We start from the raw sequence: 16,160 nt of genomic DNA, 5'->3' as shown, positions 1-16,160 counted from the left end.
GATGATGATGATGATGATGATGATGATAATGATAATGATAATAATAATAATCATAATAATAATATATAATTGGAGCAATATATGTTATTATTGTTACACACACACACAAGCGTGTGCGCACACATTAATAAATAGTACAGGTGTATTTGCCTTTTAATTGTTTTGCAATTTGATATTTTGCACCATATTTTGTAACACCATATACTGTTGTCATCACAGTTTGTTTTATAACTTTTCTTTTTATAAATCCTTCTAATATTTGTGCAATTTTAACATTATTTTTCGCATCCATTTGTCGTTGTTCTTCAATCTAAAATACAATTAAATATGACTTCTCTGAAAATATTTACATTGCAATTTATACTTTTCTATAAAATAAGAAATTTACAATCGAAACAACTGCAGAATATACATCTTTTGGAACATCAAATGGATATAGATTAACACTTTCTGCACCAATTTGATCTTTACCAAGTGCTGCATAATGTTGAAGACCATTACAACTTCCATCTTGATGCACTGGAAATGTAGTTATATATTTTTCTATATTTGGTGCTTTTAATGCATTTGTTATTTCTATACAGCCAGCTAGAGTTTGCCATGGTTCTTCTGATTGTGTCCACCACATTTTGCCCTTCACAGTATAAATAACAATTCTATTAAAAATTATTTTAGATATTCTAATGAAGAAAATTCGTATATACTTATTTAATGTAAATATGTAATTAAGCATTATTAAAATATTTCTATTTCATTCTTTAATAAATTTAAAAAGTAGACAGTATTTAAATTCAAAATAAACACTTACTGTTAAAGGTTTAGTACCACTATCTATTATATTCTCCATATTCTGATCTGCATATTCAAGGCGGCTGTTAACCGAAGTTCCTTTCTTGAAATTAGTTAAATTAATAACATGTAGTTTTAACCACTTTAATCCATTTGGACCTAGAGGTTTTCCTTTTGCAAATAAAAGCAAAGAACGACCCAAATCAGATGATAGATGATTTAAATAAGGAGAAAGTGGATAGGTTCTCCCTCTAAAATCCACATTATGTGGCAGCCAAAATATTTTATTTCTAAGCTTTAAAAAAATAAAAATATATATATATATATAATATTTAGATTTTATATTTATAAAAGATATATGTATACATATACCGCATGCCCCAGTAACGATAGTACAACCGAGGAGGGGGGTGATTCTACATGAATAAAGAAGTCGAAAATAAAGAATAAAATTTTTTTATTCGAAGCTTCGTTGTCGAGGAAATCGACCGAAGTCGAAACATCCACCGAGTATGCGTGCACTGAACTTTGGTTTATTATTAGATCAGTATACCAGCGTACTTAATGAATATTCAAAGTCGATTTTCTCGACAACAAAGCTTCAAATGAAAAAATTTTATTCTTCATTTTCAATTTGATTTTAATGTAGAATTACCCCTTCCTCGAATGCACTACCAATGCTGGGGCACTCCGTATATCTTACATAGATAAGACAATTTGAAGACAATTTGAAGAACTAGGGATAACGAACAATTTTCAAAGCAAAATCACGATCAATTTTCAAGGCACTACCATACTTATAAGATTAGAACATTAACAAACTTTCTAATGTAAATACTTCGTAATCTAATGTAGTAATAATTCAATTATTGATATCATTACATTGAGGATATTAATAGAAATAAATGAATTAAAAAAATAGAAAACATACATGATTGGCAATGGATAGCTTATAAAGAGTATCACACCATGAAGAATACATATCAAATTTTTTTTTTCTATACTGAGCTGCTGCTATTGCTGCTTTTTGTTTCTCTTCAACCGTAGCATTTTTACTTATGGAGCATGGTGGAGATAACACAGAAACTGATTGAGGAATACCCAATTCTGTAGAACCACCATTTTGAAAAATCTAATTATAAAGAATATATAAATAAGATTTATTTATAATTATAGTACTTTATATTAGTTTATTGCTACTAACTATTAAATAATTATTTTAATAGCACAATTACCTTAATTACGATATCAAGTATAACAGTATTCACTTTCCATGGAATAGAACCTAGTTGATTTAATGAATCGAATATAGGAAATAGCTGTTCTGTTTCTGTAGATTGAAGATAATGGCATGAACTATCCTGAATAAAAAGTAGATATTATACATTTCACTTGTATAATATTAAAGATATACAAAATATATATATTTACAGATTAAATTAAAATTATAAACTTACAGAATTATTTGATATTCTTGTAAAATCTGTTTTTGTTATAAGATATCCCCCTCTATAGATTGAAATCCATGGAGTTGGTGGTGCATAAGAAGGTAATAAAACTGAATCAAAGTTTAATGTTTTTAAATGTATTTTCTTATATAATTTTGTTACAAAAGGATGAGGTTTAATCTGTAACATACAAAATTTCATATGAAGTAATATTTATATAATGTTTAATTTCCTTTCTGTAGCATTTTGGTACTAATAAATTCAACCCCTTATCTATCTAGAAATCTCTAAGAGTTATAAAGCTTTAAATATTCCAATAACTAATTTGATTCATATACAAACCTGTTCAGATAAATAATTTCCTTTATTTCTAAACAATGTGTAAAATGCAGGAATAGAATTTTTTATATCTTGACCTTTTAAAATCTCAGGTTGGAGCATTATATCATTCAAAATAATATTATACAAAAATTTACCGATATTTATAATGACATCCATAGGCCAATTTAAACAAATAAGATTCAAAGATGTACCGTATTTTGCTTCTTTATATTCAAAATATTGCCATATGGTACGATTATTTGTATTACTTAAACATTCTATATTTTTAGGATGTAAGTACCACTCAAGGTACTTTGAATAAATTCTAGTTATCTTATCTAACAATCCAGTCCGCTTTTTTATTTCCATCTACAAATTATGATTATAAAAAATATGATTAAAATAATAACACACAAAAATTTGTAATCAAGATGGTATAAAAATCACTTTCAAACCTCATACTTCCTATAAATGAATTTTCCTAATGTAATATATAATAATTTAAGAGATGTACTATAAGTTTCTGATCCTGCAACTATTTGTCTAATTTCTTGCAATATAGCATTTACATAGACTTCTTTATCCAAAACTTCTAAGAATGGATACAAAACCATTAAAGTATTATGACGACACTCCTTTTGTTTCAAACATTTTAAATTCCGTTCAAAAGCAGCTAATGCTACATTTTTCCAACAATTTTCTATTTCTATAATTTTTTTTTCCTAATATAATACAAAAATACAATATTTTTAGTATTAGAACAAATTAATATTATGGTAAAAATGTATCTTTTAAAACTATAACAATAAAATTAAATTAAAAATAAAAATTAATATAAATTTGAAGCATTAAATTTAATAAAATATTACATAATAACAACTTACTGAATTAGTTTCTATATTTTCCTCATTTGGTATAATACTTGGAATCTGCACATCAATAGATAATTCATTTTGAAATTGCATTTTAAAACAATCTTTTAATTCTTTCATAGTTAATAGTTCCTCCACTGGACTCTCATAATTATTTTTCAGTGAAATATTTTTTAGAAGATAGCAACTATATTCTGTATTTAATATTGCATATGATGGTTGGAAATTTGGTGTCAACATACTAATTACCTTTAATATATTTTCTTGCTGATCATTTTTAAAACATGATTTATTAAAGATATCATTAAAAGATATATTGTAATTTTTCATTTCAGCATTCAAAGTTTTCAATAATTCTGCAAATAATATAAATTATTGGAATATATATTTCTTATATGTGAAAAATTAATTATATACAAAATTTACATAATACGAAATATATAATTACCTATTTGTTTTTTATTTATACTTTCTCTTCCGAAAGCATCAAATATATATGCGTAAGTTTGTGGTGTCGGTATTAAAGAATCTTTTTTTATTATGTCATATAACTCTAAAACTTTCATTATTTTCCTTCTAAAAGCATAAGCTTCTAAAAGTATGTTATAAAGTTCAATACCTTTATCACATTTCAAAGTATTTTGAGTATATTTCCTATATTTCATTAAGGTGTTATTTGCTCTACTTAACAATCCACAGTTCAAATAAACTTCCATATATGCTATTAAATTTGTAACATAATTTTCTAATCCATACTTATTTTTAGTTTCATGTGATCCTATCTTTTTTTGTGGTAATGTATTATTTCTAAAATACAATTAAAACGAATTTTAATAGATAATAGATAATAAATATTCAACAAATATATGAATACATGAAATTTAAATTGAAAACTAAGAAGGAAAATAACATATTTGAGAATGATATATTATAGTAATTCATTTTAGTAATTTTATATTATAAATATAACATATATTGTTAACATTATTCAATTGTATTTCCAAATTATATATTGCCAAAATAAAATAGCAACAAAAATATCAGTAATAAAAGTTAAATTTTACAATATACTAAAATAATCTCATTAAATCAAATTTCAGTACCAATTTTAATATCTAATAATTTATATGATTTGTGACTCATTTGCAATGTCATAAAAAAGTGTATTAATAAAGATATACTTGTATTGAATAGCCAACAGAAGTAATAACAAATATTTCAAAATACTTTTTTTTTTATAATAAAATTAAACTTATGTTAAAATTATATTTTAATTTTTTGTTTTTTTGAAATTTATATATTCTTAATAATTTCATTATTTTTTTATAATTTTATTATTTCATTCTTATAATTTTGTGAAGAACATCAGGTACTATTTGTATTATTTTTATGAATAAAAAAACATCTGTTATACATACATATTTGACTTCAATATATTGTTTAACTTTTGTTTTTCTTTTGAGTTAATTGTTTTGACAAAAGGAAAAGTAGAACTGTTTTGGAGGAGATTATCATTAATTTCATTACAGTTATCCCAGTTATTAAAATTTGTTTTCTTCTTATCTTCCATTTCATTTCTAGTAATTTCATCTATGTGGTTATCCTATCAGTGAATTATAAAATAAATAAATATATATTATCATGTTATAATATTTATATAATGAAATTAAATTAGAAAAAATTTCTTAAATCTAATTTTCAAGCAAAGAATATCTTTTAAAAAGCTTGTTCACTACATATCATAATAAACATGCTGAAGTTAAACATAAAATTTTATAACAATAATATTGTAGTTAATAGCATATACAGTAAAGGTGGAAATCACAGTGATGGGCTAAAAAAATCGATTTTTTTTTACATTTTCTTAGCATTTGGAGTCTCAAAAATGAGTTTGCAAAATATTAAAATGAAATTCGTAAAAATGAAAAAGTTATAGAAAGTTTATCAAGTTACAGAGTGCTGATAATAGGCAATTCTTGACTTTAGGATAATCTGATTGCATGCATGGTCAAATTTTTTATGTATATCTTAATGTCACAATGATAGTTAACAGAGCTAAAATTATTTATTTTAGAGCGATAGTGTAAATGAATCAAATATATGAGATGTAATTCGTCCTTATGAATTAAAAGAAGATTCATTTTGGCAAATACAATTTTAATCATTTTATGGAAATATATTAAAATAAATATACCATGTTACAAAATCTGCATTTGAAATATCTCTCAAAAGAAGTGCATAAGAAGAAAAGTAAAAAATTGTAGAAGCAGAAAATATTGTTAAAGCCGTCAGATTAACAGTTTCTAGAAACAACAATTGAAAATAAGAACAAATGGTAATTTAGATAATTATGATCATAAAAATATATTATCAAAAAATATAATTACTGTTATCACACCTATTTATAAAGACTTGAGTGAAAAAAAACTAATGATAAGATATTTAGATGAATTAATGAAAAATAACAATGAAAGCTTTAATGTTCTCATTTGAAAGCTTGTCCCCAAAGTAGTATTAAATGTAGTTAAATTAATCAAACTAATAATTTATTTAGCTATAATTTTATTTAACAGTAGTTGCTCAGGGTTGCTATAAATAATAAAAGTTTTTAACACCAAAATTGAGCCACAAGCATTAGCATACAGAGACAGGTAGTGGTGATATGCTTTTCATCTCTGCTATTGAATAAAAAAACTGAAATAATGACAGATAGAGGTTGATTAATGAAGAAACAAGTTACAAATGAACGAATTAATAAAAATAATGCTAATGAAGACATAGATTATGGTTCTGGAATAGATGCTATTTGATATATATAAAAATTTCAATGTTGTTTCATACATAATTTGTTACAAAACTTTAAACGTATTTTTCTCAAAACCATGTTTTCAAACTGAATGAAACAATAACTCAATAAATCTTCAACTAATTTCGAATTTTTTAAATTTTCGATTAAATAATTACTTTTTACTTAATGATAAAAAAAAGTTACTTTTTACGCACTTTCGAATTTTTTTCTTTATAGACATTCCTCATTTTGTAACAAATTTCTTTTTTTTTCTAGTCATTATGAACAACTGTAACTACAGCTTTGTAGTTTACAAGAATGTAATGATTTCTTATTTCAGAAATTACATTAAAGAATTCCACATACATCCAATTTTAAAATATTTTTGGAAGTCCACAATGCAAGTACCTTCCATAACTGCCATAATTATTGTCTTTATATCAAATTTTAATAAATAGTAATTCAAGAAATGTATTTTCTAAGATCATTAAAGATGTTTCAAATAAGAAAAGAAAAACAAAAACATATAAATTTGTGTAAAAGAAATTCTTAAAAATAGCTATTATTTTCAGCTGTTACAGTCGCGTCACCCCTTAAGTTGATATTCCTGTCTAGATTCCAATTTATTAATTATTTATTGGCAATTTTTATTAAAAAGGGGTAAACCTTTTTTGCATTCAATTTACACATTTTTTATATTAGAAGTATCTTATATTAGAAGTTCTATATATTAGAAGTATCCACGATATTTTTGATACAAAAATATTAAAAATTGCAGAAGTTACATTTAAAAAACAAGTATCTTCATGATTGCAACAATTTCAGCCATTTTGTTCATCAAAAATGTAAAAATCAAAAAGCAATTTATTCAATATGAATACAAATATACCTGGAATTAGAATCATGCAAATATATTAAAAATAAATAATTTGGCAGCACTTCGAGGTCTAGTAGTTAGTTTTATGTGATTTTTCGTATCTGAAGCAAGCCAAAAAATATAGTAAAGACACCAGACTTTAAAAATCTTAGGGTATTAAAAATCATTTAGATGATAAAGAGACATGTAGTGAAGATTACTTTCAAATTTGGTTGTAATCGGTGAACTGGAACTTAAAATATGGCATTCATTTGGAAGAATGTAGTTTTGAGAAAATCATGTTTAATGTTTTTTGTACAAATATGTGTACTTACACTTCATCTCCTAGTCCAGAACCATACAACATAAATTCACAAACTGAACTATACACTTGCAATTTTAAAATCAAGCCTATATACAATAATTTGCTCAAAAGTTTTGCATTCTTTTTGCATACTTTGCAAATCACTAAAAGGAAATTATAGAAATTACTAATCAAAAATTCAAGATACAATATTTAAAATTTAGGGTACTATCATTAATTTTACAAATACAACAATATTCATTAATAGAAATATTCTCAAGAACACGTACTTTTTTTGCAAACTAACAGAAAATTTAATTGTTAAATTGCATTTTTAGCTTTGTCATAATTAATTTTTTGATTTGTAATACATTTAAACCAAAGCTTTATAATTACTAACATATATTATTTACAAAAATACATTGTTGTTCATAAACTAATCCTTTACTCACTATAATTTAAATTATTCACTACTTGCTTACAATTATTTATTTATTTAACTTGAATTATTTACTTTTATTGATATTCAAATTTCTATATACTACCAATTTTGAGTAAATATTATATAAAATTTCAATATTTTATAAAACTAAGAAAATTGATAAGATAATTTAAAATACTTAATAATAAATAAATTAGTATAACTTACAATATTCAAATAAATTTTATTATCACAAATATAATCTTCATTTGTATATTTTGAGTCAACGGGTTGATTATGTATAGAGTCTTTAACATCATATGAATTATTTGTATTAATATCACATTTATCAATATACATGGATAAATTACACACTGATAATTTTTGTACTTCAGTTCTTTTATTACTTGCTGTTTTATTTGTCACTATATTAAAAAAAATTATATTAATGAGAAATAATGTTAAACTTGTTTCATTAGCATTAAAAAATTAAATTTAATATTAAAATTAATATTAAATTTTACCTGCTAATAATTCAGCATATTTTTTTGTTTTTTGTTTAACTTTTTTCTTTATTGGAATATGACCCAATATATTTACTGTTGTAGCATAAGTACAAATTTGATAATGTTTTATATCTATAATTTAAATCAATTTGTATTAATAACTATAAATGTTTAAATAAAAATAATTAAAACGTAACCATAAATATGAAATTGAATTTGCTTTACATCTTATATGATGATTACATAAATATAATATTTAATTTATATATTAAACATTTACTTGAATCAAAATATATATTTACTTACAAACAAATCTATTATATTATATACTTTAAAAAATTTGTATAGCTGTTACAACTTAAAAATAATGATAGTTTGTTTATATATTCATAATTAAATTTAATACTCTTATTATCTTCTTAATACACTTACATTTTATATGATTTTATATTTAATTTTTATGAAATTTATTTCTCAATACAAAGAACTATGTGAATACTATTTCTATATAATTTTTATTTTTGAATGTTTCCTTGAAAATATAGTGTTGTATAAATAGCAATTTCAGTAACGGATTCAAAGAACATATAAAATTTTTTCAATTAATTTATAAAATTATTTATCAATTTGATTTTCATTTTATTTATTTTTATATTACTACTCCATGTCTTCAATTAAATCCTATAAGATTCTTTTTTCATTTTGTATAAATAAATATTACTTCCATTTATATAATTGTCAAACTTTATAATCAGAATCATGAAAGATGTTTTTTGATTTTATTGCAGTATCATTTATGATAATTTATTTTCAAGTACCCCATTTTGTAATTTAAATTACAAAAAGAATCATTTCCAAATTCCAATACAAATTTTATTAAATACTTTAAATTTCTCCTAAATTTTTAATTTATATACATCAAAAATAATATTGTGCTGTATATTTAATCATTTATGACATAAATAGACTAAAAATTAGCAGTAAAGAAAATAATAAACATTATATAATATTCAAAAAACAAAATTAAACTTCACATATAATATTTTAAATAAGAATGTAAATTATAACATGAAAAAATAAAAATTGTTTATAAAAATTAACATGTTGATAAACATACATTTTGATATTTTTCCGTGGTAGAAGTTACAAAAAGAGCACAAACGCATTGATCTCTGTATAATTATTTGCTTTGGCATTGTAGAAATACCATGTGGAGATATTCGTTTCGTAACTCGTGCTGCTAGATGTTTATACATTTTTATATGATTACACAAAGTTTTTTACATCATTAGCTTTGTAATAATTAATTATTTTATAAACGATAATACATTTATATGAAAAAACTATCATATTCACAAAATAACCTCACCCACTAAATAGAAAGCAACACTTCACAATCATGAATAAAATGAACACACACTTAATAGATGGCAATACCATTCTGTTTAAAAGAATATTTATCCTTATTTAAACTTTTACATCCAAAAAAAATTTGATATTCCTTTATTAGTTGAGTTTCAATTGTTATTTTTTTAAAATTTATAATATATTATTTTAATAAATGCACATAAGTGCAATAAAATGATTATTTTTGATTAATTTTAGATTATCAAAGCAGAAAAAAAATATTTTTTGTATTTTTTAAGATTATTTTTGCAATAAAAATTAATAATATTTTTTTATAACATCAGACATTTGTAATAATTACTTTTGTATATTATATCATATTATTAAATAAATAATTAAATTTCCAAATAATATTAAAGCTAGTTAAAAGAGAATCCAGAAAATTGTAAAAATTTATTTTATTTCATGTTTATATCATATTTATATTACACTTTACATTTTACTATTATTACATAAATATATGTTTAATATACAGTAGAACTTACAATTTAAAAAAATGATAATACTTGAAGACGTCTAATTTCTAACATGTTTGAATTTATTATTATATCGTTTCAAAAAGTATAAAGTAATACTAAATATTATTAGCATAGAAAAAATAGTTAAAAAAAAAAAACAGATTATTATTTTGTAATAGTTTTTTGTATGTTACCCTAATAAAATAGAAAAGTTTCGTGACTATTGCACTAGATAGCGTTAAAACGCTATTAATGGGTTAATACATTATTGAAAGCATTCTATATACTATTTTCTTTAGTTTTAAATATTATACATTTATAAAATCAAATTAAATATTTTATGTAAATATTTTAACTTTAAATAAAAGAAATATAAATTAAAATACCATTAGAACCTAGTATTTATTATTAGTGTTAAATAGTGCATTTCGATCAGTACCAAAAATGACCGCTACATGTCGCTACGGAATAGTATATACCTTAAGTACAGTTTTTTAAAAATCCAAATGTGGACTTACCTAATGATACCACAATCAGTTCTTCGCTGATCGAATAAGAAAACAGTACGTTCTTCTTTACCCTTCGATTGCTATATAAAGAAATAAAATACCGTTATTAACGTAAGTAAAATTCATACCAATTTTTAAAATTTTAATTAGTATATTTATCTTCATTAATAATATATTTATTTTTTGTCTTTTAGTAATATAAATTTTGATAAACATATTTTTAATTACTCATTTAATATAAGAAATTCTACATAGAGAATTCTAAAAAATATTTCCTTTTTTTTCTAAGAAATAATATTTAATAAATTTTGTTATTATACTTCGATAAAATTGGCATTTTAATAAATTTGCTATTAAAGTTCAATATCTTACATTATTATTTATAATTAAAGACAAGTATATGGTTTTAAATATTTACTTCATATATTATACATAACTGAAATATATAAAAATAGATTTTAATAGTTTGAACAGTTTTCCTTTTAAATCATTGCATCTCAATTGCAGTTTTAAAATGGTGGTCAGTATGCAGTAACTATAATCATAATTTAAAACAACACATTGAAAATTACTTTAAACATATTGGTAATAATTATAATATTATAATATCTTTATTATTATAAATATTGAAATATTTATATGATTAAATAATAAAAATTTATATTACAAATAATTAATTTCAAAATACAATATTGTAAAAAAAAAAACAAAAACATTATATTATAATAAAAAGCGCACACATTTGCAAGAAATAATATCATAAATATGTAAATCAATCTTTATTTACTGTTTTGTTACAAATAAAACACACACGTGCGTACGCGTACACAAGCATATTTCATTATTTTATATTAATTGTCGAGTGACATCATATATGTATATAAACATGTTCATGTAGCGTTATCTGAAATAATTTTTTGTAACAATTAGTAACAATAACAAATATTTTGTAAAACAATTAAATAAAATTAAATAAAAAAGTTGATTATTTCGAAAACAATATAGAATTAAATATTATATTCTACTATAATTATATTCAAAATAAAGTTATTAATAATATATAATATAAAAACATATTTAATTGTTTAAAGAAAGATATAATTAAGATTCTTATGATAAATAAATAATTTTTAGAGTAATAATTATTACAGTAACTTATTAGAAGAATAATTTATTAGAATAAATATACTATAGCTACATGTTCAATAGTACGTATTATATTTAGGGTATTTTTTATAATATTTAGAAATTTACTAATAGGAAGTAAATTTTATTACACCGAAAACAGATGGTTTTAAATGGACCATATGGCTTCAGAAAACAGCACTTGATGTGCATCTGTAGATCTATAAATAGCTAAAATTTGAACTCTCTTTGAAACATGAAATGTAAAAATGTATTTTCGTCTGGAAACTACAAAATATGTGGTTAAAATTATCATATATATTACTTAGTTTTAATATTATTATAAAAAGTATCAAATGAAAAAAACTAAATGTTTATGCATTTGAATGCTTTATTTCTTTCCTCATTCATGCTCAATGTCGCATATGCATGCATGCATGCATACGCACACGCGCACGTGTGTGTCATGTATGCACACGTGCTTGCACATATTTATTTAAATACGTATAATTTAAACAATTTTTTACAGTTTAAATTATATATTAATTCAAATTATATTTAATAGTTGTTATTCAAACACAAAGATTTTATTCATTAAATATGAGAGCTTTAATAATTATGATAATTTATTAACAAAGATAGTTTTCTTACCCATCAAGGAGTCATCAGCAATGACCTCTTAACTCCTTATCTCAATAACAGCACATTCAATTAATTGATCAAAGGAAGTGTTTCACTCATTTTAAACATATCATCTACTTCAGTAATTATAGCAGTGACATATTTCTATTAAAATTATTTCAAAATTTTAACAAAGTAATGAATAAGTAAAATAAAAATAAGAAAGATATAGATATTCTATATTATGAAATAAAATTAATATTTTTTATTTCAGATAATTTCTTTTATATTTTGACAATAGTTGAAAATGAAGTATATGTTAATACTATTTTTGCAGTTACTTTGTATAGATCTTAATAATGCTAGAGAAATTACGTAAGTTTTTTTCACTATTTAATAAAATAATTATTTCATGTATGATTATAAATTAACAATTTTATATTTCTTTTCTCATGTATTCTACAAATTTCTTTTAATTTCTTTTTATTACATAACATTACATTTTATTATCATAACAATTTTTAGACATGAAGATATTAAAGATGCAATGCTGAGTTTGGCACATATAATGCGAGAAAATACTGAAAAATTAGAACGTCATGAAGCACGAGAACGCCAGTTAGGAGAACAATTAAAAAAAGCAATTGCAGTATTAACAAAACGTATATCAACTATTGATTCATTAACATTACAGTTAACTAAACTTGATGAAAAAGTAATAGGAATAGAACAGTTAATCTCACAGGTATTTAACTAATTTAAAAAAAAAAACATTAAATAAATTATATAAAAAGAAACTTTAAAATTTAGAAATATTTATCATATTTGGGTGTTAATAATTACAAATATTTTACAATGAATAATTAGTTTAAAAAATTATGTTTATACAAGAAAGTATTACATATTTTTATAATAATATATACGAATATATTGCTAAAAAATAGTTCATTCCTGTGTTATTTAGAGAGATGAACGAGAAAGAATACAAATGCAAAAGACTGTTGATAGCTTGGAAAATTTAGAAAATCGTTTAGTAGGATGGCTTACAGATATTGAAAATAAAGTATCTGAAGTAAATTCTCGATCAGATACAACGTTACCTTCATTTGATAATTCTTTTCATATTATTTCAAAATTAAATGATTCAGAATTAATGTTAATGGAAAGAATTTCAAAAACAGAATCACTTTTGAAATCTGAAGCAATAGAACTAAAAAAGGCCACGAATTTTCAATCAGGAACAATTCAAGCATTATTAACAGAGGTAAATAATATATTCAAATGTTTATTAAGAAATTTGTTAAAATTAGATACTTTATAGATCCAAGATATTGGTTCAAGACTCAGTGATCTTGAAGTTTCATTGGAAAAAGTTAAAGAACAATCACAAAATATAAAAGAGAAGTTACAAGAACCTAAATTTGATTCTATTTCGAATATTCATAATTATGCAAGTGTACTACCCTCTATACAGAAACTTTTAGAAGATACCTCTGATCAAATTAAGAAATTACCACAGTATGTATTATTGTTATTGTCATCAATATGTTATCGTTAAATGTTAAAAGAAAAATTGTTTTTTTAAATATTAAATATATAAGTGGAAAGATTTTTCAAAATATTAAATTCATTACAATTAGTCACAAAGTAAAAAATACTTGCACTCATATTAATATAATCTTATTCTTGATATTTGTACAAATAAAACTGACTTAAAATTTTTATTTGGATTAATTAATAATTTGGATTAAACAAAAATTAATATTAAATTTTATTATATAGGATTACTGAACTACAAATTTTACATAATGAAACTCAAATGCTATTGCAAGAAACTAAACATGCCTTAAAAGATACTGTTACTAGTGGAGTTAATGATATCGAAAATAAACTAACAAAAACGAAAGATGAAACAAAAGATACTATAGGAGTACTTAGGTATTGTTATATAATATTTATGTATTATTGGTATTTTTCAATTTAATTAATATAAAACTGCAATTAGTTTATTTGTGACATTCCTACATAATTTATATTATTATTTTATTTATATACTGAATTTTTTCACTTGCACATTAATCATAATTCAAAATTTTTATATAAAGTTTTAAATATGATCATAATGTATTAATACATCAAAATTATTTAATATTTTCTTAATTATATATTTTTTTAATCATTGAATAATCATAAAATGATTTCATTCATAACATATAAAACAGTAATTAGTAAAAAATCTATTTTCTCTTAATTTAATAGAATACAAAGGAAAAAGTACATTAATAGCAATATAAAAATAAAATATATCATAAAATATTATAAATAAATTATTAATATATGAATGCTAGTTATTTTTCTAAAAATGAAAATTTATTAATAACAAATTCTTATTGAGTATTTTCGAGGTTTTAGAATGGATTTAGCAAATAATGCTGAACATGTGAATCAAGAATTAAATGATCTTGAAAAGGGACAATCTGTAATGGTATCAATGGCTGATCATGTCTTAGATACTAAAAAACGAGTTGAATATGGAGTGCATCAAATTCTTCTAGAAGTGGGAGATTTAGTAAAAGCACAAGGTATAAATATTAATAATACTCTAAACCAAAGGTTTAATGGCATATCAAACGATATTATGGACAATCAGAATGGAGCTTTGGCAAATTTAACTACTAAGATGGAACAAGAAATGAATCAGGTAATGGTTAAACATATATTTTCCTATAAGATAATCATTAAACACATGATAAGGTTTATTTTATCACAGGTGTGGCGACAAATAAATGTCATGTACCAGCAAATGACAGAAAGTGCAAAAGCATTAGATAAATTACATAAACAAAATGAAGAATATGTTAATGGTACAACTTCTACTATGGGTAGAATGGAAAATAAAGTAAGAATTGAGGTTGAGTAAAAAATACTTAATATACTATATTAAATACTTATATGCATGTATTATAGGTGAGTGTGATAACAAAACGCATGATTGAAATCGATGAGAATTTAAATTATCTATTAGGGAAACTTGCATTGGTGACGTACGAATTTGATCAGATTAAAACAGGTTTAGGTAATGCATTAGATAATATTAAAGCATCATTCAAAGAAGTTCAAGATAAAACAAATGATTTGAGACATCCAGGGCCATACCCAATACCTGAAAATTAAAAAGAATTTAATAAATTTGATAATAATAAATTGGATGGTAAGTCTTTACCAAAAATTGTCAAACGTATTTTTAATTGTTAAATTAATTAAATTTTATATTTAAAACATTGTAATGTATAATTTTAAGAAATAGGATATGTTTTTTGTATTAAATATAATATGAAAATTTCTTAATATTAATTTTATTTATATTTTTATATCTACAGTATATTTTACAAAAATATTTTGTCTGTTGATTTATAATTTTCCTAATTTTACTTCTATTAGATTTTTTTTAAACTAGTTTAAAACTGTTTTCTAACTGTTTTTTAAGATATAACAATTTATTTAAAAACAAATATTTGTTTTAGTTGCAAAAATAAAATAAAGCAATATTATTTTTGTATCGAGGGTGTTTTCATCATAAATGAAACAAGCTATGTTCAAGATTTGTTTTTTATACTCCTAATATATGAACATTCATCTCAATAATATGTATCATTATCATATACTATATATTTTTCAAAATGTATTATTTTAATTTTTATTTGATGATAATATACATGTATAATTTAAAAATAT

At 22.2% G+C, this 16,160-nt stretch overlaps 2 protein-coding genes across 2 annotated transcripts in view; one reads left to right on the top strand and one right to left on the bottom strand.

Moving 5' to 3' along the window:
• mtRNApol (mitochondrial RNA polymerase) overlaps positions 1-9,663 on the bottom strand; it is a 17,036-nt gene extending 7,373 nt beyond the window's left edge. Inside the window, exons 1-14 of the mRNA XM_017900969.1 lie at positions 9,423-9,663; positions 8,324-8,437; positions 8,028-8,224; positions 4,849-5,033; positions 3,879-4,237; positions 3,443-3,786; positions 3,014-3,280; positions 2,580-2,927; positions 2,247-2,417; positions 2,025-2,150; positions 1,721-1,921; positions 809-1,084; positions 389-634; positions 151-310 (exon numbers count right to left, since the gene is read on the bottom strand). Coding sequence (XP_017756458.1) covers positions 151-310; positions 389-634; positions 809-1,084; positions 1,721-1,921; positions 2,025-2,150; positions 2,247-2,417; positions 2,580-2,927; positions 3,014-3,280; positions 3,443-3,786; positions 3,879-4,237; positions 4,849-5,033; positions 8,028-8,224; positions 8,324-8,437; positions 9,423-9,561 — 3,133 coding nt within the window. The 5' untranslated portion in view covers positions 9,562-9,663. The remainder of the gene's footprint in view (positions 1-150; positions 311-388; positions 635-808; positions 1,085-1,720; positions 1,922-2,024; positions 2,151-2,246; positions 2,418-2,579; positions 2,928-3,013; positions 3,281-3,442; positions 3,787-3,878; positions 4,238-4,848; positions 5,034-8,027; positions 8,225-8,323; positions 8,438-9,422) is intronic.
• Positions 9,664-10,717: 1,054 nt separating this feature from the next.
• Positions 10,718-15,599, top strand: LOC108548162 (centromere-associated protein E). The gene is made up of 9 exons (XM_017900984.1): positions 10,718-10,790; positions 12,700-12,800; positions 12,951-13,170; positions 13,390-13,689; positions 13,747-13,943; positions 14,208-14,363; positions 14,838-15,126; positions 15,196-15,324; positions 15,393-15,599. The coding sequence occupies exons 2-9, from the start codon at positions 12,733-12,735 to the stop codon at positions 15,597-15,599; spliced, it is 1,566 nt and encodes a 521-aa protein (XP_017756473.1). The 5' UTR covers positions 10,718-10,790; positions 12,700-12,732.
• The last annotated feature ends 561 nt before the right edge of the window (positions 15,600-16,160 follow it).

The sequence above is a fragment of the Eufriesea mexicana genome, unplaced genomic scaffold (assembly GCF_001483705.2).
Source record: "Eufriesea mexicana isolate 0111107269 unplaced genomic scaffold, ASM148370v2 scaffold1387, whole genome shotgun sequence".
Lineage (NCBI taxonomy): Eukaryota > Metazoa > Arthropoda > Insecta > Hymenoptera > Apidae > Eufriesea > Eufriesea mexicana.
Note: the sequence above shows the minus strand (reverse complement) of the source record. Positions and strands in the feature narration are given on the sequence as shown.

What these genes read in the sequence shown, in the direction of transcription:
- LOC108548162 (XM_017900984.1), top strand. Translation starts at nt 12,733, where the DNA reads ATGAAGTATATGTTAATACTATTTTTGCAGTTACTTTGTATAGATCTT. An exon ending in TAGAACAGTTAATCTCACAG is followed by an intron (nt 13,171 to 13,389) that starts GTATTTAACTAA and finishes TGTGTTATTTAG; the next exon opens with AGAGATGAACGAGAAAGAAT. An exon ending in TGGAACAAGAAATGAATCAG is followed by an intron (nt 15,127 to 15,195) that starts GTAATGGTTAAA and finishes ATTTTATCACAG; the next exon opens with GTGTGGCGACAAATAAATGT.